We start from the raw sequence: 23900 nt of genomic DNA on the forward strand, positions 1-23900 counted from the left end.
AGCAAGGAACCCAAAAGAACCCAAATAATAAAAAATAAGACCAACCCCAGTGCCCACAGAGAAAAAGGAACAAAACAAATTCATGCAAACAATAGAAGTGAGCAACAACAACAGCATTCCGAACCAAACAGAGTCATCAGATCCAAATGCCTGGAGCAGCCCCGAGTAAACCCAACATTCAAACCCTGCTGTCAAGCATCCCTCACTGATTCCAGTTTAGTCTGGAATCTCCACTTAGCCCATCAGATGGCTTTCTGGATTTCATACCTGCACCCCTTGTAGCATTCTTGATCTCCAGACTTGAATGCCTCTGATCTGGCTCTCAGTAAATGTTGGATGTCAGGATTCATCCAGGGTGTCTGACTGGGGAAGACCCTGAACCATTTTGAGGGGGCACACCCATCTACAGCTGTTTTAATTAACTCCATTACAACTGAAACCTCCTTTTACCGGGTGCCTCTGAAAATGCAGCTTGTTAGCCCCTCACTAACAGCCACTGGATTCTGCGGCGAGAAACCCACCTTTCTCCAGCTTCCTATGTCTTGGGTGTACATGACTTTGGTCCCACTAAATCCATGAGGTTGGGATGTCTTGCCCACCTAAACCCTGGTTTGTATGAATGCTGTGTGATTCACTGGCCCCAGCAATTAACCGTCGGCAAGAAATAACAGATCATACACTGCATACAATTAATAAGTATATTTACGAAAGTTAACTTAAGCAGTTATTAAAGGAAAGAAAACAAAAGGGCCCATTATACTTAAACAGTCACATGTGCGTGGTGGAGCTCAAATCTTGAACTTGTCTGTAACTCACACTCTGGACCCGGTCTGTGCGAAAGCATGTATCACCTTCTGAAGGTCACTTGAAATCTACCTTGAACAAACAGGCTCTCCCATGGGAGTATTGGTCCACTCGAAGCCATTCATCTGCACAAAGCACCTTGTGCAACAGGTATGGCATCCTCTCCCATATTCCCTCCTGTCTTCCCCCAGCTCCTGCTAACAAAGACCTCTCCTACCAGCGTTCTCCCAATTTTACCATCCTGATTGGCTGACATCACATTCCTAAGTTGAACAACAAAGCCTCTTATCTCAGCTCAAACCCAAACAAGCTGAAAGCAGAACAGATTGCTCTTACAGAACTGCTGAAATGAAATACCTACAGCATAGCGGTAAAAATCTTAACCAAGGTGTTTCACAGTCTTGCTGTAGTCATCCAGGTGGTCCAGTCCACTAATTCAAAAGCACTCCTGTAACTGTTCTTCTAACTCCTGCAACCTCTCTTTAGTTGTCTTCGTTGCAGAGAAATGGGAGGGATAAAGAGAAATCAAAGTTAGAGACCAAGAATGATACAAATGGCAAAGGCTGCTGCTGAGAAAAGGTGGTGAAAGTTGATCAAATTGGTGAATGTGATGTGGCTCCATTAGCTGTGATTAGTCTGCAAAGGTAAACTTGAGTTCTTTGTTCTCTGACACTGCAGAATACCAATATCTTAAACTTGAACAGCAACATTTCATCTTCAAGATTGGCACGCAACAGTCTCGCTGAATCAGTACTCAAATTCAATAATATCAGACTGGATGCCTGTGACTAGTGTTGTTCCCCAGGCCAGGGATCGGTGCTTAGCCCATTACAATCTGTCATCTGTATCAATGACTTGAACAAAAGTATACGAGGAATAGTTAGTGTTTAGAGATGATAGTACAATAAATAAATGGTGTCTTGGATGGTGAAGATGGTTACCAGAATTTAGAAAGAGTGATCTTGATCAGAGGCATAAGTGGGCTGAGGAAAGGCAAATAGAGTTTAATTCAGGTAAGTGCAAGGTGTTGAATTTTGGGAAGACAAATCCAGGTAGGACACTCATAGCGAACAGTAGGGCTCTGGAAAATGTCGTTGAACAGAGAGACCTGGGAGTACATGTACATGGTTCCCTGAAAATGGCATCACAGACACACGGTGATGAAGACAATTTACAGAGTATAGGAGTGGGGAGTGTTGCAGTTGTACAAGACATTAGTGAGGCTACATTTGGAATATAGTGTTCAGTTTTGGTAACCCTTCTGTAACCATTAATCAAGAAAGAGAGCAGAGGAGATTTATGAGGGTGTTATCAGGATTTGGAGCACTGAGTTATAGAGGTTTAGTGGGTTGACTTTTTTCAGTGGAGCACAGGAGAATGAGAGGTGATCTTATAGAGTTATGTAAAATCATGAGGGACAAAGATAGGGTCAATGTGCACAGTCCTTTTTATTCAACTTGGGAATTAGAACTGGAGGCCATAGATTTAGGGTGAGATGGGTGAGTTTTAATAGTCTTTTTTATCCAGAGAGTGTTTAGTATATGGAATGAGGAAATGTATGTACATTAACAATATTTGGAAGGCACTTGGACAGGTACATAGTTAGGAAGGTTCAGAAAGGTATGGGTAAATGAGACTAGCTTAAAGGGACATGCAGGGAGGATGTTTCCTATAGTGGGAGGATTAGGATCAGAGGGCACAGCCTCAGAATACAGGGACACCCATTTAGAACAGAGATGAGGAGGAATGTCTTTAGCCAAAGAGTGGTGTATCTGTGGAATTCATTGACACAGACTCTGAGTAGGCCAAGAATTGAACATATTTAAAGCAGAGGTTGAAAGGTTCTTGATTAGGCAAGGCATCAAAGGTTACGGGGAGAAGGCAGGAGAATGGGGTTGTGAGAGATAATAAATCAGCCATGATGTAATGGTGGAGCACAATTGATGGGCGGAATGGCCTAATTCTGCTCCAAAGTCTTATGGTCTAACTGCACTTCTAAACAGTGGTGGCAAGCTGCCTTTGAACATGGCAGTTCTTGTGCTCTCATAGTGTTGTTGGGGCAAGAGTTCAAGCATTAACCAGTGACAACAGTGAAATACACTTGAGTCAGTGCGATGTGTGACTTGACAGCATCCTCTGCCCTTGCTCTGCTTGGTGGAGGTGGTGTTGCAGCAACCTGGTTTATTCATTGCCGTAGACAGTAGACCTAGTGCACTAGTGATGAATACTTGGGGTGACAAATGGGAGCATCATGAGGACCGCTTTGTCATGGACGAAGCAGAGCTTCCCAAGGGCTGTTGGTGCTGCATTCACCAGCACATAATCCATTATACTCCAGAACGGTGGTCTGCAGATGGTGGAAAGTCTTTGGACATTTAGCAGTGAATCACTCACCTAGAATTCTCAGCTTCTGTCCTGACCTTGTTGCCATGGAGAATTCTTAGCTTCTGTCTTGACCTTGGTGTAGCTGTCCTTGATGACTTTCTGGTCAATAGTTACCACTGAGACAAGTATAGTCAAAATGCAGGTAAAGACTTTGAATATGAAGGATAGGTGTTCTACCTTTCCTCTACTGAATGTGTCACCACCTGGCATGGATTTTACTTGCCATTCATCAATCCTGAATAGTGTCATACCATCATAGAGTACTACAGCACAGAAACAGGTCCTTTAGCTCATCATGTCAATGCCAACCATCTACCTGTTCCGTATATCCCTCCAACTCCCTTTCATCCTTTTACCCATCCAAAATTCTCTTAGATGTTACAATCACACCCACATCGGCCACCACTGTTGGAAGTTCATTCCACACTCACACCACCCCCTGAGTGAAGAAGTTTCCCTTCAGATTCCCCTTGAATATTTCACCATTTACCTGTTACCTATGACCTCTAGTTTCAGTTTCACCCAACCTCAGTGGAAAAAGCCTGCATATTCTTCCTATCTATCCCCTTCATAATTTTGTTCGAAGCAAAATTTGTTATCAGAGTACAAACATGTCACCACATGCAACCCTGAGATTCTTTTCCAGAGGCATACTTAGCAAATCTATAGAACAGTAACTGCACACAGGATATGTAAACTGTAAACATCAGCAACTGTAAAGTGTAAATGCAGATAACAAATAGCAATAAATAATGAGGATGAAATAACAATATAACAGAGTCCTTAAATCAGTGTATTATCCCCCTTTGTACAAGGGTCTGATGATTGAGCAGTAGTAACTGTTCTCGAACCTGGTGGTGCAAGTCCTGAGGCACCTGTACCTTCTACCTGAAGGTAGCAGTGAGAAAAGAGCATAGCCTGGGTGTGAGGATCTATGATAATAGAATCTGCTTTCCTACAACAGCATTTCATAGTTGGAAGGGTTTTACCCGTGATGTACTGGGCTGAATCCACCACCTTTTATAGGATTTTCCACTCAAAGGCATTGGTGTTCCCATACCAGGCCGCAAAGCAGCCAGTCAGCACACTTTCCATCACACATCTATAGAAGTTTGCTGAGGCTTTTGATGACATGGCAAATCTCTGCAGACTTTTGAGGAAATAGAGGCACTGTCATGCTTTATTTGCAATTATATTTATATGTTGAGTCCAGGGCAGGTCCCCTGAGACAGTGACATCCAGAAATTTAAAGTTACTGATCCTCTCCACCTCTGATCCTTCGATGAGTACTGGCTCATGGACCTCTAGTTTTCCTTTCCTGAAGTCTACAATCAGTTCCCTGGTCTCATTGACATTGCGTGAGAGGTTGTTGTCATTACACCACTCAGCCAAGATTTCAATCTCCCTCCTGTATGCTGATTCATCACCACCTTTGATACAGCCCATGACAGTGGTGTCATCAGCAAACCTGTATATGGTGAAGAGCTGTATTCAGCCACACAGTCATAGGTGCAAAGCGAGTAGAGCCGAGGGCTAAGCACACATCCCTGTGCTGCTCCAGGTTGTGGAGGAGATGTTTTTGCCAATCCAAACTGACTGGGATCTACAAGTGAAGAAATCCAGGATCTCATTGCACAAGGGGGTATTGAGGCCCAGGTTTTGGAGTTTACTGATCAGTTTTAAGGGGATGATGGTGTTAAATGCCAAGCTGTAATCAATAAAGAGCATCCCAATGTATGCATCTTTGCTGTCCGAATGTACCAGGGTTGTGTGAAGATCCAATGAGATAGCATCTGCTGTGGACCCGTTGCTTCAGTAAGCAAATTGGAGCGCATCCAAGTCACCATTCAGACAGGAGCTGATACGCTTCAACATCAGCCTTTCAAAACACTTTATCACTGTGGATGTAAGTGCAACTGAATGGCAGTCTTTTAGACAATTTACCGCGTTCTTCTTGGGCACCAGTATGATTGAAGCCTGCTTCAACCAGGTGGGTACAACACACTGCTGGAGCGAGAGATTGAAGAAATCCATGAATACCCCAGCCAGTTGGTCAGCACAGGTCTTCAGTGCTCGGCCAGGTTCTCCATCCAGACTGGATGCTTTCCTTGGATTTACTCTCTTGAAGGCAGCCTGCATGTCATTTTCATCTTCAGACCAAAGTATCATTGATAGTCATGGAGGTGCACAATGGTTATTCCCTGTTCTAGTGATCAAATTGAGCAGAGAAGGCATTGAGCTCATCTGGAAGTGAGGCTCTGCTGTCCCCTATACTGCAAGATTTAACTTTGTAGGAGGTTATGGCATTCAAACCCTGCCACAGCTGTCAAGCATCCCTCAGTGATTCCAGTCTAGTCCAGAATCTCCACTTTGCCTGTGAGATGGCTTTCAGAGATCATACCTGCACCTCTTGTAGTATTCTTGATCTCCAGACTTGAATGCCTCTGATCTGGTTCTCACCAGATTCCGGATTTCATTGCTTATCCAGGGTTTCTGACTTGGGAAAACCCTGAACGATTTTGTGGGGACACAATCATCCACAGCTGTTTTAATAAAGCCTAACGATCCTGGTGTTGTCATTCAGGTCCTCAGATGAGTTCTTAAACACAGCACAGCCCACTGACTCAAAGCAATCCTGTTCCTTTGTTCCCCGCTCCCCGTGACCACCTCTGAGTGGTCTTGATCTCTGGAGCCTTGTGCTTTAGGCTCTGTCTGTATGCAGGTAATAGGAGTACAGCTAAATGAGCTGACTTGCCAAAATGTGGTCTCAAGAAGGAACAATAGGCATTCCTTATCGTTGTGTAGCAGTGGTCTAGTGTGTTAGGACCTCTGGTGCAATGGGTTACATGTTGGTGATAATTGAGCAGGGTTGCAATGTATGGATCTATTTCTTTTAGAACAATGACCTCCCCCTCACCGCCTCCTGAGCAATACGTATTGATCTGTTGTCTACACATGCACAATGTCCTCTCTCTCACTGCACCGTAAATACACCAGTTAAAGCCATCTTCTGCATATGTGCTTTTATTTAATCAAGATGTAGTTGTGCACAGACAAAACAAATTGGCGATGAGCACTAACTTGAATGTCAGAAAATATCAGCAACTGTACTGACTGTTACAGGACAAAATTAAACAGGAATTAAACAGTATGGAGAAGGCCATCACAAATACTAACAAAGGGATGTGCAAGTAACTACTTGCGTTGCACACAATGAAAGACACAATGAATTTAAAGTGAACATAACGTGACAATGGCTTCGGTCAGGAACGTTGACAAACTTGATTGTGCTAATGAAGGCTAGGAGTCATATATTGAGAGTGTTGAACTGTATTGTAATGTGAACAACCTTGAGGAACAAAAAGAAAGCTCCTACACTTCTTAGCTTAATGGGTGCAAGAACGTACAGTCTCTTACACAACTTAGTAGCCCCTGCAAAGCCAGTAAGCAAGATGTTCGATGAAATTGTTACAATTTTACAAAATCACTTAAGCCCTAAACCACCAGCAATAGCTGGGAAATTTAGATTTTACAAAAGGAACCAATTAAAAGATGAAAGCATTACCGAATACATTGCAGAACTATGCAAAATTTCCCCGTAGTATGACTTTAGAGCTGAACTTTCTGATGCTTATATGTGGCATGCCTAGTCAAAGCACTCAAAAAGAGGCTACTATCCGAAAGAAACCTAACCTGCGAACAGGCATTGACCATTGCGATATTGTTAGAGACTGCAGCATAAAGAAAAGGAGGTTAAAATGTGAAATGCATAAAATATCCCTGAATGGTGCAAAAAGCCAAAAATGTGGCAAATCCTCCCATGATGCAAATGACTGCTGGTTCAAGGAAAAAGTCTGCAGAAAGAGTCACAGACAAGGTCACAGAGAGTGTGCAAGGCAGACATTAAGCACAACCAAAGAGAAAAAACACACTGAGTGAAGAGTTTCACACACAAAAATATGCAAACGTGTAAAGTGACTGAATGTGAACCAGACAACACAGAGTCTATTGAAGGTGAGCTGTCATACCCAGATTTGCATAGTATTACTGAAGCAGATCACAAAATCATATGGATCATAACAGATGTGTCGGTGTAAAACTGAAAATGGAACTAGACAGAAGGTCAGCTTTGTCTATAATTTCAGAGGTTGACTACAACAGACTGTTTTCTAACATTTCATTAGTGAAGACCTCAGTGATGCTAAAGACCAACACAAGCGAAGAAGTGTCTTCTAAAGGCAAACTGAAGGTAAATGTGATGTATGGAGGCCAAACACAGCAATTAGAGCCTTATGTGTTGAAAAGCAGAGGGCCAGCACTTTTTGGATGTGAATGTTTGAGAAAAATCCAACTAGACTGGCAAACAAAGCTCTCAGTGTGGCATCAACAGGCAACTGCAGCCCAAGTGGTAGAACTAACCAGAGGCTGTCACAATTGCTTAATGCTAATCAGGTGTTTGAGGAAGGAATAAACAGATTGAAAATTTGGCCAAAAGCTGTTCAGGGTGCCAAAAAGTTCAAAATGCATCCTCACAGACACTGTTACACCCCTAGGAGTGACTGTCATCACTATGGCAAAGAGTACATATTGACTTTACTGGGCCATTCATGGACTCCATGTTTCTGATTGCTGCGGATGCTCATTCAAAGTGGCCGAAGGTTATATCAATAAAGTCAACCACCTCAACAAAGACTGTCTCTGCTCTGAGGACTACCTTCGCCACAAATGGCTTACCAGAACAAATTATGAGTGACAACAGAGCACAATACATGTCAGAAGAATTCCAACTGCCATCAGACATTTCAAGTCAGCACCTCAACCCCCAGCAATGAATGGATTAGCTGAAAAGTCCATCCAAATCTTTAAGACGCCCATTTAAGCGATTCACAAGTAGGCGATTTCTCTGCAGCACAAGGTGGACAACTTCCTTTTTGTGCATCAGAACTCTGTTCATAGATAGATAGATAGATATACTTTATTGATTCCGAGGGAAATTGGGTTTTGTTACAGCTGCACCAACCAAGAATAGAGCATAAATATAGCAATACAAAAACCACAAACAATCAAACAACAATATGCAAACTATGCCAGATGGAAATAAGTCCAGGACCAGCCTATTGGCTCAGGGTGTCTGACCCTCTACGGGAGGAGCTGCAAAGTTCGATGGCCACAGGCAGGAACAACCTCCCATGACGCCCAGTGTTGTATCTCGGTATCATGTGATAACAAATCAAACGCTGTTCATGAACAGGAATCCAAGATCTTGCACAGCCCTCCTGAAACCAGATCTACAAGGCGAAGTGCAGAATAAACAGTTCAGCCAGTTGCCAAGTGAAGCAGCAAGGAGCTTTGAGATTGGAGAGGAAGACCTAGCGTTGATTACCAAGAAGACAAGAGAACACCTCGTAGGATGGCTACAAGAACTGGACCACTGATGTACACAGTGGATGTTGGAGATTAGACATGGAGACGTCATGTGGCCCAGATACTGGATGCTCAACCTAAGAACAAACCTGAGTCAATTGCATCCAATAAGACGGACACATTAAGTCTGGGGAATGTTGTTTTAGACAAGACACTTACCAAACCAGATGCCACTGCATAGATACAGAGGCATGACGAGAACCTTATTCTTGACAAGTTACCTGCCAAACCGGATGCCACTCCACAGGTACAGAGGCTTTCTCCTGAAAGAAATAGCGCACCACCCAAAAGACTGAACCTGTAGAACTGTGAAGTTAGCTATGGGCTGTTATTGTGAAAACATGTTTATTTGGAATATGGGTTTATGAAAGGGAAATTGACTGTTTTGCACATACACAGCTTTATGTTGCATTAATCTAATAGGGGAAGAAGTGTAAGGTATAGATCTATTTCTTTTAGAGTAATGACGACCCCACCCCCCAACACTATGTATTGATCTGTTGCCTACGCATGCACATTGTTCTCTCTCTCTCTCTCTCACTGCAATGTGAATACACCAGTTAAAGCCATCTCTTGCATGCGTGCCTGGCTGTGAAAGGAGAAGGATTGGGCATGGGACTAGCAACCCAATCCTGCAAAAAAACAAAAGTAGAGAGATGACAACAAAGCTCTGAAGACCTCATCCCTGGGAAAGGAAGGATACATCATGAAGATGGACTACACCTGGAAACAACATGAAAGGATAGAGGACTCTGATGAGCAATGTCAGTGGCCTATAGCTCATCTGGGGTGATGGGGCTGAACTAACTATTTCAGACTCATCAACAGGAGAGGGACTACGTTAAGCAAGGTATGAAAGATCAGATCAGTTATTATAATGGAAATACCAAATAAGAAAACATTGGGAAAACACAAAGCCTTTTTACAGTTAGAATTAATAAATTTAATGACAAACACTTCATGAAACAGTAAGCCACATCTAAAACTCACTACGGTTTCGATGCAGTTGCGTCTGAGGTTGAGTTCTGTTAGTGAATCAAGGCCATTCATATTTTCGGCATGTACAATGAGGTTCCCTGCAAGATTCAGGACTCGAAGCTCACTCAGATGATTAATGTTTTCCATTTTAGAAATCTATTAAAATAGAATAGAAAAATAATAAAATAGCTTGAATACTGATTAAGATTTCTTTATCGGGAAAATAAAAGTGAGCAATAACAATTCAAACACTTAGCATTTGGAAAATATCTAGGCTTTTGAAAAGAAAGGATTGTGCTTTCCCAACACAGTATAATCCTAATCAAAGCATCATGGAAATAATTTGACCTTACAGAAATAGTCTGTACTTGAAGATGAACTGTCTGGAGTCCTTTATTCAAACACATCATTTTCTATGTGATTATTACACTAACTAGCTGGCAAACTCTGACTCTCAACAATGAGACAGATAAATTATTTTTATATTTTCCTAGTCAGTGCTATTTAATCATTTGATAAGTTTTCCACATTTTGGAATGTTAGATGACTGTCCATCACACGTACAAGGACCTGGCTGACTTCTGGCAGGAAACTTGAACCAGTGGATGTACAGACTGAGTTGGACCTATCACATGGATAGATAATAAACACAGAATATATCAAATCTCTGAGGAAAACAGGAAACAGAACAAATCAGCCAAATTTAATCTGAAATAAATTTAATCCAGTAAATTTAAAGGAATTAAAGGGAGCACAGGAAGCATTACCTATCGAGTTCAATAGTGAACCAGTGGAATGTCTGAATAATGCAATAGCACGCTATTAGAGTTTTACTGCATATATTTTCTAAGTGTCCTGTGTGACGAAAGAGGGTTACAAAAAGTACACATAGACTAAGATGTTAACTGTCCTGTGCTGGCACCAGTGGGATCAGCAGTTGATCTGCCACCTGTCTTCAGGAGAAAGAGAGATAAGGAAGACAATGGAGCAGCACTTGGAAATGTTAATGAAGAGACAAGAGAGTTTAACGGAAGGAGACACCGGTCTGAGAACTGTCAAGATCGGCTCCTTTTTGAACCCTGAACTGTTTGAAGTGTGATGGACAGGCGATACCCCAGCAGGGGGATAAAAAGGGACAGGTTCACTAAGGCAGGACACACACGACACCATGAGGTAACGAGACCCTGGAAGCGGAGCGCCTCCCACAAGGCAGTGGGAGTTTTGGAGGGCTGGTCGCCGGACCAAGCCATAGACGCACAGGGTGGAAAGGTACGATCGGCGGGAACCTGGTGTGTGTCCACCCTTGCCTGGGTGCCAGGTTCACTGCAGAGGAGCGATCGTATCTGAAAGGGAGGGGTCACAGTCGGTGACTTCAGAAGACATTACAAAGGGCTCGCCCGAAAGCTGACTGTGAGGAATATCGAAGGTCTGTTTAGAGTCCGATTTGAATATTCATTCACTCTCTCTCTCTCCCACGGCAACGGCGATTACTGCGAACTGAACTAAACTGAACTCTGTCACTTTGAAACTGGTCATTTACCCCTAGACAACGATAGAGCTTGATTGATCCTATTATCCTAGTTCTGTGTACATGTGTGTTTATTCATTGCTAACCTGTTGCATTTATATCCTTACTATTAGACTACTGCATTGCTTATTTCTTTAATAAAACTTTCTTAGTTCCAGTAATCCAGACTCCAACTGAGTGATCCATTTCTGCTGGTTTGGCAACCCAGTTACGGGGTACGTAACACCTGTAACTACGTCCATAATTGCTGTATTCAACATTTTCCTTTAGGATAAATTGTGTGTAATGTGCCTTGAGAAGTTAGTGGAGTTAAAAGTGCTGACAAAATCAGGATTAGTTCCAAGTCCAAAATCAGAAAGTGTAGCTAAAACCTAAAAGATTATGAATTTGTAACCTCCTGCACCAATTTTAAAATTAGTTTTTAAAAATATGAAAGGGAGAAATTGCTACACCGGATTCTGGGTTCATAGCCTTTAATCGTTCACTTGGAAAATGGCTGTTTACAATAGAATGCAATATTACCATGTTAATTTAAGTTAGAAGACCACAATCCCCTCTCTAATGAAAAGGGAAAGTTGTAACAATAGTTTTAAACTTATTTTCATTCATCACCCATTTTGGAATGCAGGAAAATAAATATAATTGTCTCATCAAAACTTAAAGATGATTAATGAGAAAATTCACAACAATCTCCATGACAAATGATCTGTTTTGGCAGAAATCCGTTTTTGGATCAGGACTACAGGGCAGAGTGGGAGCTGAATTCTGAAGGAAGGCAGTTTTTTTAAAAAACTTCTTCGAGCGCAAGAAGAACGAGACTGCACAGGCGCGTGACATAACAGGACAGCGCGAAGAGTTTAAAAAGGAGACCACCCTATACAGCGGGCAGCTGTCAGAGCGGGCAGCGGAGTGAGTGGCAGCAGAGTGTAGGTCTTTGGCTTCAACGGGCTTCAGTGGTAAACGGGAAGAGGCGAGAGCAAAGCACCAACTCTTTTCTTTTTCTCCCCCCCCCCCGCCCCCTTCGTGAATCAGCCCAGACAGACAGGAACAGCAGGGCTCTCACAGCTAATGGTATGAGCTAACGGTTTAAAAAGTTCGTCTGTTTGGCAAGGTAAGTGGGTGAGTAGGCTTATTTTTCCTGTTTTATTCCTGTAGAATTAGATAGCATGCCTGCAGGGTTAGTGCTTTGTTCAGGGTGTCAGATGTGAGAATACGCTGAGACCTCCAGTCTCCCTGATGGCCACATCTGTGCCAGGTGCACCGAGATGCAGCTCCTCAGAGACCGTGTTAGGGATCTGGAGCTGCAGCTTGATGACCTACTGCTTATCAGGGAAAGTGAAGAGGTGATCGACAGGAGCTACAGGGCGGTAGTCATCCCTAGGCTACAGGGGTCAGAAAACTGGGTCACTGTCAAGAGAGGGAAGGGAAATGCCCAGATAGTGGAAAGCACACCTGTGGCTGTCCCCCTCAGCAATCTTGTTCTGGATGCTGTTGAGGGGGATGACCTGCCCATGGTGACCAGGTCTCTGGCACTGAGCCTGGCGCTGTTGTGCAGGAGAGAAGGAAGGAGAAGAGGAATGCGGTAGTCGTGGGGGATTCCATAGTCAGGGAAACAGACAGGAGATTCTGTGAGCCTGACAGAGATATCCGCATGGTGTGTTGCCTCCCAGGTGCCAGGGTACGGGATGTCTTGGATCGGGTCCAGAATATTCTGAAGGGGGAGGGTGAGCAGCCAGTTGTCTTGGTACATGTTGGTACCAATGACATAGATAGGACAAAGGAGGAGGTCCTGAAGAGAGATTTCTGGGAGTTAGGAAGGAAGCTGAGAAGCAGGACCTCCAGGGTAGTAATCTCGGGATTGCTACCTGTGCCACGTGCTAGCGAGGGCAAGAGTAGTCGGATCAGGCAGATGAATGCGTGGCTGAGAGACTGGTGCAGAGGGCAAGGCTTCAGATTCTTGGATAATTGGGATCTCTTCTGGGGGAAGTATGACCTGTTCAAAATGGACAGGTTACACGTGAACCCGAAGGGGACCAATATCCTGGCGGGAAGGTTTAATAGAGCTGTTAGGGAGGGTTTAAAGTAATTTGGCAGGGGGATGGGAACTGGAATGATAGAGCGGAGGAAGGGGAAAACAGAAATAAATCTAATATAGTGAGCAGTAAAGATGTCAGGAAAGACAGGTGGTGGGGCAAATTTGTAGCCATTGGGATGAGTTGCAGTGCAATAAAGTTGCAGTGAAATCAAAGCAAAAAGTACCAAATACTGGTCTTAAGGTGTTATACTTAAATGCACGCAGCATAAGGAATAAGGTGGATGATCTTGTCATACAGCTACAGATAGGCAGGTATGATATTGTGGCCATCACTGAGACCTGGCTAAAGGATGCAGGTCTCTGGGAGCTGAACGTCCAAGAATACACGGTGTATCGGAAGGATAGGAAGATAGGCAGAGGGGGAGGCGTGGCTTTATTGGTAAGAAATGATATTAAATCATTAGAAAGAGGTGATATAGGATCAGAAGGTGCAGAATCTTTATGGGTTGAGCTAAGAAATAGCAGGGGTAAAAGGACTCTGATGGCAGTTATTTATAGGCCTCCAAACGGCTGCAGGGATGTGGGCTACAAATTACAACTGAAAATAGAAAAGGCTTGTCAGAAGGGCAGTGTTATGATAATTGTGGGGGATTTTAACATGCGAGTAGATTGGGAAAATCAGGTCAGCACTGGATCTCAAGAGAGAGAATTTGTAGAATGTCTGCGAGATGGCTTTTTAGGACAGCTTGTTGTTGAGCCTACTAGGGGATTGGCTGTACTGGATTGGGTATTGTGTAATGAACTGGAGGTGATTAGAGAGATTGAGGTGAAGGAACCCTTAGGAGGCAGTGATCATAACATGATTGGGTTCTCTGTGAAATTAGAAAAAGAGAAGCCGAAATCTGATGTGTCGGTATTTCAGTGGAGTAAAGGAAATTACAGTGGCATGAGAGAGGAACTGGCCAAAGTTGACTGGAAAGGGACACTGGCGGGAAGGACGGCAGAGCAGCAGTGGCTGGAGTTTATGCGAGAAGTGAGGAAGGTGCAAGACAGGTATATTCCAAAAAAGAAGAAATTTTCGAGTGGAAAAAGGATGCAACCGTGGTTGACAAGAGAAGTCAAAGCCAAAGTTAAAGCAAAGGAGAGGGCATACAAGGAAGCAAAAATTAGTGGGAAGACAGAGGATTAGGAAGTTTTTAAAACCTTACAAAAGGAAACCAAGAAGGTCATTAAGACAGAAAAGATTAACTATGAAAGGAAGCTAGCAAATAATATCAAAGAGGATACTAAAAGCTTTTTCAAGTATATAAAGAGTAAAAGACAGGTGAGAGTAGATATAGGACCGATAGAAAATGATGTTGGAGAAATTGTAATGGGAGATAAGGAGATGGTAGAGGAACTGAACGAGTATTTTACCTCAGTCTTCACTGAGGAAGACATCAGCAGAAAATAGAAAAGGCTTGTCAGAAAGGCAGTGTTATGATAATTGTGGGGGATTTTAACATGCAAGTGGATTGGGAAAATCAGATCGGCACTGGATCTCAAGAGAGAATTTGTAGAATGTCTGCGAGATGGCTTTTTAGAATAGCTTGTTGTTGAGCCCACTAGGGGATCGGCTGTACTAGATTGGATATTGTGTAATGAACCGGACGTGATTAGAGAGATTGAGGTGAAGGAATCCTTAGGAAGCAGTGATCATAACATGATTGGGTTCTCCGTGAAATTAGAATTTTGCATCAGTCTTCACTGAGGAAGACATCAGCAGTATACCGGACACTCAAGGGTGGCAGGGAATAGAAGTGTGCGCAGTCACAATTACGACAGAGAAAATACTCAGGAAGCTGAATAGTCTAAAGGTAGATAAATCTCCCAGACCAGATGAAATGCACCCTCGTGTTCTGAAGGAAGTAGCCGTGGAGATTGCGGAGCCGTTAGCGATGATCTTTAAAAAGTTGATAGATTCTGGCATGGTTCCGGAGGACCGGAAGATTGCAAATGTCACTCCGCCATTTAAGAAGAGGGCAAGGGAGCAAAAAGGAAATTATAGACCTGTTAGCTTGACATCGGTGGTTGGGAAGTTGTTGGAGTCGATTGTCAAGGATGAGATTACAGATTACGGAGTACCTGGAGGCATATGACAAGATAGGCAGAACTCAGCATGGATTCCTTAAAGGAAAATCCTGCCTGACAAACCTATTACAATCTTTTGAGGAAATTACAAGTAGGCTAGACAAGGGAAATGCAGTGAGTGTTGTATATTTGGATTTTCAGAAGGTCTTTGACAAGATGCCACACATGAGGCTACTTAACAAGATAAGAGCCCATGGAATTACAGGAAAGTTACATACATGGATAGAGCGTTGGCTGATTGGCAGGAAACAGAGAGAGGGAATAAAGGGATCCTATTCTGGTTGGCTGCCGGTCACCAGTGGTGTTCCGCAGGGATCAGTGTTGGGGCCGCTTCTTTTTACATTGTACATCAACGATTTGGATTATGGAATAGATGGCTTTGCGGCTAAGTTTGCTGACGATACGAAGATAGGTGGAGGGGCCGGTAGTGCTGAGGAAACAGAGTCTGCAGAGAGACTTGGATAGGTTGGAAGAATGGGCAAAGAAGTAGCAAACGGAATAAAATGTTGGAAAGTGTATGGTTATGCACTTTGGCAGAAGAAATAAACGGGCAGACTATTATTTAGATAGGGAAAGAGTTCAAAGTTCTGAGATGCAACAGGACTTGGGAGTCCTCGTACAGGATACCCTTAAAGTTAACCTCCAGGTTGAGTCAGTAGTGAAGAAGGCCAATGCAATTTTGGCATTCATTTCTAGAGGAATAGAGTATAGGAGCAGGGATGTGATGTTGAGGCTCTATAAGGCGCTGGTGAGACCTCACTTGGGAGTACTGTGGGCAGTTTTGGTCTCCTTATTTAAGAAAGGATGTGCTGACGTTGGAGAGGGTACAGAGAAGATTTACGAGAATGATTCCGGGAATGAGAGGGTTAACATATGAGGAACACTTGTCCGCTCTTGGACTGTATTCCTTGGAGTTTAGAAGAATGAGGGGAGACCTCATAGAAACATTTCGAATGTTAAAAGGCATAGACAGAGTGGATGTGGCAAAGTTGTTTCCCATGATGGGGGAGTCTAGTACGAGAGGGCATAACTTAAGGATTGAAGGACGCCCATTCAGAACAGAAATGCGAAGAAATTTTTTTAGTCAGAGGGTGGTGAATCTATGGAATTTGTTGCCACGGGCAGCAGTGGAGGCCAAGTCATTGGGTGTATTTAAGGCAGAGATTGATGGGTATCTGAGTAGCCAGGGCATCAAAGGTTATGGTGAGAAGGCGGGGGAGTGGGACTAAATGGGAGAATGGATCAGCTCATGATAAAATGGTGGAGCAGACTCAATGGGCCGAATGGCCAACTTCTGCTCCTTTTTCTTATGGTCTTATAAAACAAATGATCAAGTCTGGTTGAATATTTGTGAATTATGACTGATTCTGTGTATTCTTTGCCAGTTGCCATACCTGGTTTGCATGCAGATCTAGTACATCCAGATCAGTCAGATTCTCAAGATTGGAAATATTTTTGATTCTGTGAAGAGATAAAAAACATAAAACATATACCTCTATCACATACATTTAGAGAAGCCCATCCTATCCCACCTTTCATTTTTCTTTCATTAAAGCACCACTGATCCTAGCTCCTAGCCACTCTTTAATCCAGCCCAAGTTTAAATCTGCATTATGTAGCTGGATGTAGTTGGAGCCCGAAGATGGAAACAAAGCAATACAAACATTCCAGACCACAATCGAACTGGAATACTTCCAGGATAAGGTGTAAGGTACATATCAGAGGGTGTGCTGGCCAAGGCAGACCAGACCCACAATATTCTTCCTCCCCATAAATAGAACATCCAATTCAATGTGCATAATTAAATTCATTCTGTCGAAATTGAGCAAGTCTTTCTTTTTTCTCTCTCGCATTGTGCATAGAAGGATGAAAATTAACCAAACTGCCTTTACAAAATGTATAGAACTGCTCTTTAACACAAAAGAGAAAAACAACACCACCATTCCAGTCATCAACTTCAAGAAAATAGAATGAAGTAAGAATAAGTAATGAGTAGCTGTCCTTATAATATCTAAGATCTGTGTGTCTGTGATTGACAAACTATCAATGTTTTAGTGCTCATTGTGGGAACTATTCAAGATGGGTGCCAGACACCAGCAAACATACATCACTCATTCTAATATGATGTTCTGGAGTGCAACATTTAACAGCAATTGCCGAAAAGTTATGACCTTCAAAATTAATAAGTACTATCAGTTAACCTATCAACATGAACCTCCGAGCAGCTAAATAACCAGGTTAGATGTTTTCAAATAACCTGCTCAGATGTCAGGGGGAAGTTGTTGTTGTTTTTTTTTTAAAAACGCAGAGAGTGGTGAGTGCGTGGAATGGGCTGCCAGCGACGGTGGTGGAGGCGGAAACGACAGGGTCTTTTAAGAGACTTCTGGACAGCTACATGGAGCTCAGAAAAATAGGGGGCTATGGGCAACCCTAGGTAATTTCTAAGGCAAGGGCATGTTCAGCACAGCTTTGAGGTCCGAAGGGCCTGTATTGTGCTTTAGGTTTTCTATGTTTCTATGTTCTATGATTACTTTGGGAATTCCATTTTACTCAGTAAATCAAATCCCAAAATAGTTGTGTTATAGTAACAGAGGTAGAATACAGCAGGTAATCAATATCTCAAAGATCAAAATCAAAGTTAGTTTATCAAAGTACATACATGTCTCCATACATTACCCTCAGATTCATCTTCTGTGGACATTCACAGTAAAGACAACACAACAGAATCAGTGAAAGACTGCACTCAGCAGGACGAACGAACAACCAATGTCAAAAGACAACAAACTGTGCAAATACATACATACATAAATAAAAAATTAAGCAGAAAGTATCCAGATCATGAGATGAAGTGTCTTTGAAAGTGAGTCCATAGGTTGTGGGAACAGTTCAGTGTTCGAGTAAGTGAAGTTATCACTTCTGGCTCAGGAGCCCGATGGTTGAGGGGTAAAACTGTTCCTGAAGCTGGTGGTGTGAGCCCTTACACTCCTGTATCTCCTTCCCGATGGTAGCAACAAGAGGCGATTATGGCCTGGATGTTGTGGGTCCTTGATGATGGATGCTGATTTCCTGTGACTACTCCAAGTAGATGTGCTCAATGGTGAGGAGGGCTTCACCCATCATGGATTAGGCTGTACCCATTACTTTTTGTAGGCTTTTCTGTACAAGGGCATTGGTGTTTCCATACCAGGCTGTGACGCAGTCAGTCGGTATACTCTCCATAACATATCTATAGAAGTCTGTCAAAGTTTTAAACGTTATGCTGAATCTTTGCCAACTTCTAAGAAAGCAGAGGCATGCTTTCTTTGTAATGGCATTAACATGCTGGACCCAGGACAGATCCTCTGAAATGATAACACAGAGGAATTTAATTTTATTGTCATTGTACTCGGCACAATGACAATATTGAATCTAATCTATCTAATCCGAAAGGCCCCTAAGGTGTCTGCCTCAAGTGGATTCTAGATACTCTGACATCTCTCTCCACTCACCTTAAAAGACAAGTGTCTTCTGGTATTAGCCATTGCTGCCTGAGGAAAAAGGCACTGGCAAAACACAAGAGATCCTTTAGACAATATACAACAGGTGCAGGAGTAGGCCATTCGGCCCTTCAAGCCAGCACCGCCATTCACTGTGATCATGGCTGATCATCCACAATCAGTACTCCTTTCTTGCCTTCTCCCCATATCCCTTGACTCTGCCATCATTAAGAGCTCTATCTAACTCCTTCTTGAAACATCCAGAAAATTGGCCTCCACTGCCTTCTGAGGCAGAGCATTCCACAGATCCACCACTCTCTGGGTGAAAAAGTTTTTCCTCAACTCCGTTCTAAATGGCCTACCCCTGATTCTCAAGTTGTGGCCTCTGGTTCTGGACTCCTCCAACATCGGGAACATTTTTCTTGCCTCTAGCGTGTCCAATCCCTTAATAATCTTATATGTTTCAATCAGATCCCCTCTCATCCTTCTAAATTCTAGTGTATACAAGCCCAGTCGCTCCAATCTTTCAACATATGACAGTCCCGCCATCCCGGGAATTAACCTCGTGAACCTATGCTGCACTCTCTCAATAGCAAGAATGTCCTTTCCCAAATTTGGAGACCAAAACTGTACACAATACTCCAGCTGTGGTCTCACCAGGGCCCTGTGCAACTGCAGAAGGACCTCTTTGCTCCTATACTCAACTCCCCTTGTTATGAAGGCCAACATGCCATTAGCTTTCTTCACTGCCTGCTGTACCTGCATGCTTACTTTCACTGACTGATGAACAAGGACACCTAGATCTCGTTGTACTTCCCTTTTCCTAACTTGACACCATTCAGATAGTAATCAGCCTTCCTGTTCTTGCCACCAAGTGGATAACTTCACATTTATCCACATTAAACTGCATCTGCCATGCATCTGCCCACTCACCCAACCTGTCCAAGTCATCCTCCTCACATTTCACACTGCCACCCAGCTTTGTGTCATCTGCAAATTTGCTAATGTTATTTTTAATCCCTTTATCTAAATCATTAATGTATATTGTAAATAGCTGCGGTCCCAGCACTGAGCTTTGCAGTACCCTACTAGTCAACTGCCTGCCGTTCTGAAAGGGACCCGTTAATCCCTACTCTTTGTTTCCTGTCTGCCAACCAATTTTCTATCCATGTCAGTACCCTACCCCCAATACCATGTTCTCTAATTTTGCCCACTAATCTCCGATGTGGGACCTTATCAAAGGCTTTCTGAGAGTCCAGGTACACTACATCCATTGGCTCTCCCTTGTTCATTTTCATAGTTACATCCTCAAAAAATTCCAGAAGATTAGTCAAGCATGATTTCCCCTTGTTAAATCCATGCTGACTCTGACCGATCCTGTTACTGCTATCCAAACGTGCCGCTATTTCATCTTTTATAATTGACTCCAGCATCCTTCCCACCACTGATGTCAGGCCAACTGGTCTATAATTCCCTGTTTTCTCTCTCTCTCCTTTCTTGGGATAACATTAGATGCTGGGAATCCAGAGTAACACACACACAATGCTGGAGGAACTCAGCAGGTCAAGCAGCAGCTATAGAGAGGGTTGCTGTAGAGAATTGGCAGAGATGCTCCAAATGAAATAGGGGGATAGTGTGCACCCCAAGACAGCCATGGTTTGAGACTCCAGACCAGAAAGAAAGGGACAGATCAGTGACCATGGGAAGGAGGTGCACACTGTCCAGGGGCATCAAGTCTAGACTTGGAACTATTTGAACATCTGGCAATGCTTGTTGACAACTATTAAACCTCTGAGGTAGTAGGCAGGACAAAGAAGTCCCACAGGACCCTATCTAATCCTAAATCTAAACCCTGTGAAAAGAATGTACTGCACTTGTGAAGCATTTCTTTACACAGCGAGTTATGGACACATGGAAAAAACTATCTAGTTCTGTAGTTGAAAGTAGTACCTCAGAGACATTCAAATCTAAACTTGATAGTTATTTCAATACTAAGTGAACAGGAATTTGGCAAGCTTTGTTGGGACGAATGGCCTGTTCCTGTCAAAAACTTTATGTTCTAAATGTTTTGAACAGTTAATGTTTTGGGCCAAGACCCTTGATCAGGACTGGAAACGAAGGGGAAAGAAGCCAGGTGAGCAGAAAGGTGGGTGGGTGGAGGAAGGGGATGAAGTGAGAAGCTTGGAGATGATAGGTAGAAAACATAAAGGGCAGAAGCAGGAAGAATCTGATAGAAGAGGAGAGTGGACCATGGAAGAAAGGGAAGGAGATGGGCACCATAGGGAAGAGATAGGCAGGTGAGAAGGAGGATTAAGAGCAGAGTCTGAATGGGGAATGGCAAAAGGGGGGGTTGGGGGGTTGATTTTACCAGAAACGAAAGAAATCAAAGATCATCTAATTTTGGAGGCTACCCGGGCAGAAGAGCGTTCAGTTCTGGCATTGTCTGTAGAAAGTTTGTAGGTTCTTCCCGTGACCGTGTGGGCTTCCTCCAGGTGCTCCAGTATCTTCATGCATTCGGAAGATGTACCAGTTAGTAGGTAAACAGTCCTGTGATTAGGCTATGGTTAAAGAGGTGGGTTGCAGGGTAGCGTGGCTTGCTGGTCCGGAAGGGGCTGTTCCATGCTGTATCTCTAAATAAATAAATATGAGGCGGAGTACCTGGTAAGACTCTGAAAACCTGTGCCAACCAACTAGTAGGAGTATTCAAGAACATTTTCAAGCTCTCACTGCTATGGACAGTTCTCACTTGCTTCAAAAAGGCAACAATTATACCAGTGCATTAGAAGAATAATGTGAGCTGCCTTAATGACTATCACCCATTAGTACTCGCACCTAAAGTGATGAAATGTTTTGAGAGGTTGGTCATGACTAGACTGAACTCCTGCCTCAGCAAGGACCTGGGCCCCTTGCAATTTCCCTCTCGCCACAATAGGTCAACGGTAGACACAATCTCAATGGCTCTCCACAAGGCTTTAGACCACCTGGACAACACAACACAATGTCAGGAAGCTGTTCATCAGCTATAGCTCAGCACTTAATACCATCATTCCCACAATCCTGACTGAGAAGCTGCAGAATCTGGCCTCTAACTCACTCTGCAATTGGATCAACTTCCTAACAGAAGATCACAATCTGTGCAGACTGGTAATAGCATATCCTCCTCGCTGATGATCAGCACTGGTGCACCTCAGGGGTACTTGGCCCACTGCTCTACTCTCTATATACATATGACTGTGTGGTTAGGCATAACTCAAGTACATAGCTCATTGTTGGTAGACTCTCAGGTGGTGACAAGAGGGCGTACAGGAGTGAGATATACCAACTAGTGGAGTGGTGCTGCAACAACAATCTGACACTCAACGTCAGTAAGGCGAAAGAGCCGATTGTGGACTTCTAGAAGGGTAAGACAAAGGAACACATACCAATCCTCATAGGGAGATCAGAAGTGGAGAGAGTGAGCAGTTTCAAGTTCCTGGGCGTCAAGATCTCTGAGTATCTAACCTGGCTTCAATATATCGATGCAGTTATAAAGAAGACAAGACAGTGGCTATACTTTATTAGGAGTTTGAAGAGATTTGGTATGTCAACAAATACACTCAAAAACTTCTATAGATGTACCATGGAAAGCATTCTGACAGGCTGCATCAGTGTCTGGTATCGGCGGGGGGGGGCGCGGGGTTCCTGCACAGGACCGAAAGAAGCTACAGAGTGTTCTAAATTTAGTCAGCTCCATCTTGGGAACTAGCCGACAAAGTGCCCAGGACATCTTCAAGGAGCTGTATCTCAGAAAGGCAGCATCCATTATTACGGACCTCCAGCACCCAGGGCATGCCCTTTTCTCACTGTTACCATCAGGTAGGAGGTACAGAAGCCTGAAGACACACACTCGGCAATTCAGGAACAGCTTCTTCCCCTCTGCCATCCGATTCCTAAATGGACATTGAACCCTTGGACACCTCACTTTTTTTTTTAAATATACAGTATTTCTGTTTTATTCATGATTTTTAATCTATTCAATATATGTATACAGTATAAAGTATTGATTTACTTATTTATTATTATTTTTTCTTCTTATATTATGTATTGCATTGAACTGCTGCTAAGTTAAGAAATTGCACGTCACATGTTGGTGATAATAAACCTGATTCTGATTCTGTGTTGCTCATCCAAATGGAAAAGTCTCTAGCTATCCACTCTACTAATGCCCCTGATAACCTTATACACCTCTATCAAGTCGCTTCTCAACTCCCTTTGCTTTCCAAAGAGAAAACCCATATCTCGCTCAACCTTGTTCTCTAATAAAGGCAGCATCCTGGTAAATCTGTCTATAGCCGCTCAAGGTAGTACATACATACTTCAGTTATAAACATACTTTGAACTTGGAACTCATCTTTCCATCTCTTCATTCAAATCATTTATAAAAATTACAAAGAGCAGAAGTCCCAGAACAGATCCCTGCAGAGCACCACTGGTTACTGACCATCAGTCAGAATACAGTCCATCTTTCATCACCCTCTGCCTTTTATAGGCAAACCAATTCCGAATTCATACTGCAAAGTTTTCATGGATCCCGTGTCTCATGACTTTCTGCATGAGCATACCGTTGGGAACCTTGTCAAACACTTACAAAAATCTATATATACCCCATCCATTTCAGCAAGTTTTAGGATGGGTATGGGTGTGTGTGTGTGATAGAGAAAGAGAGATTTGCATCATCATCAGGAAGGAGGTACAGAAGCCTAAAGGCACACACTCAGTGATTCAGGAACAGCTTCTTCCCCTCTGCCATCCAATTCCTAAGTAGACATTGAATCTTTGGACACTACCTCACTTTAAAAAAAAATATACAGCATTTCTGTTTTTGCATGTTTTAAAAAAATCCATTCAATATATGTAATTAATTTACTTGTTTATTATTTTATTTATCATTATTTTTTCTCTCTGCTAGATTATGTCGTACATTGAACTGCTGCTGCTAAGTTAACAAATTTCACGTCACATGCCGGTGATAATAAACCTGATTCTGATTCTGACAGTTGTGATTTCAGTGGCTTAGAGATTATCATGTTTCAAACTGCTTCTGACCATCTGTGCTCTGGATAATCTTTCAATACTGCACCCCATTTCTAAACAGCTATCA

The 23900-nt window shown here is 43.0% G+C and overlaps 1 protein-coding gene across 6 annotated transcripts in view; it reads right to left on the reverse strand.

The window, feature by feature from the left end:
• Positions 1 to 23900, reverse strand: part of LOC140211781 (leucine-rich repeat-containing protein 49) — a 127315-nt gene that overhangs the window by 68711 nt on the left and 34704 nt on the right. For 5 of the 6 annotated variants that reach the window (XM_072281925.1, XM_072281928.1, XM_072281930.1 and 2 more), the window contains 2 exons: positions 16679 to 16745; positions 9604 to 9747 (listed from right to left, as the gene is read on the reverse strand). In XM_072281925.1, coding sequence (XP_072138026.1) covers positions 9604 to 9747; positions 16679 to 16745 — 211 coding nt within the window. The remainder of the gene's footprint in view (positions 1 to 9603; positions 9748 to 16678; positions 16746 to 23900) is intronic. The other variant, XM_072281927.1, reaches the window with a different exon arrangement.

The sequence above is a fragment of the Mobula birostris genome, chromosome 18 (assembly GCF_030028105.1).
Source record: "Mobula birostris isolate sMobBir1 chromosome 18, sMobBir1.hap1, whole genome shotgun sequence".
Classification (NCBI taxonomy): Eukaryota; Metazoa; Chordata; class Chondrichthyes; order Myliobatiformes; family Myliobatidae; genus Mobula; species Mobula birostris.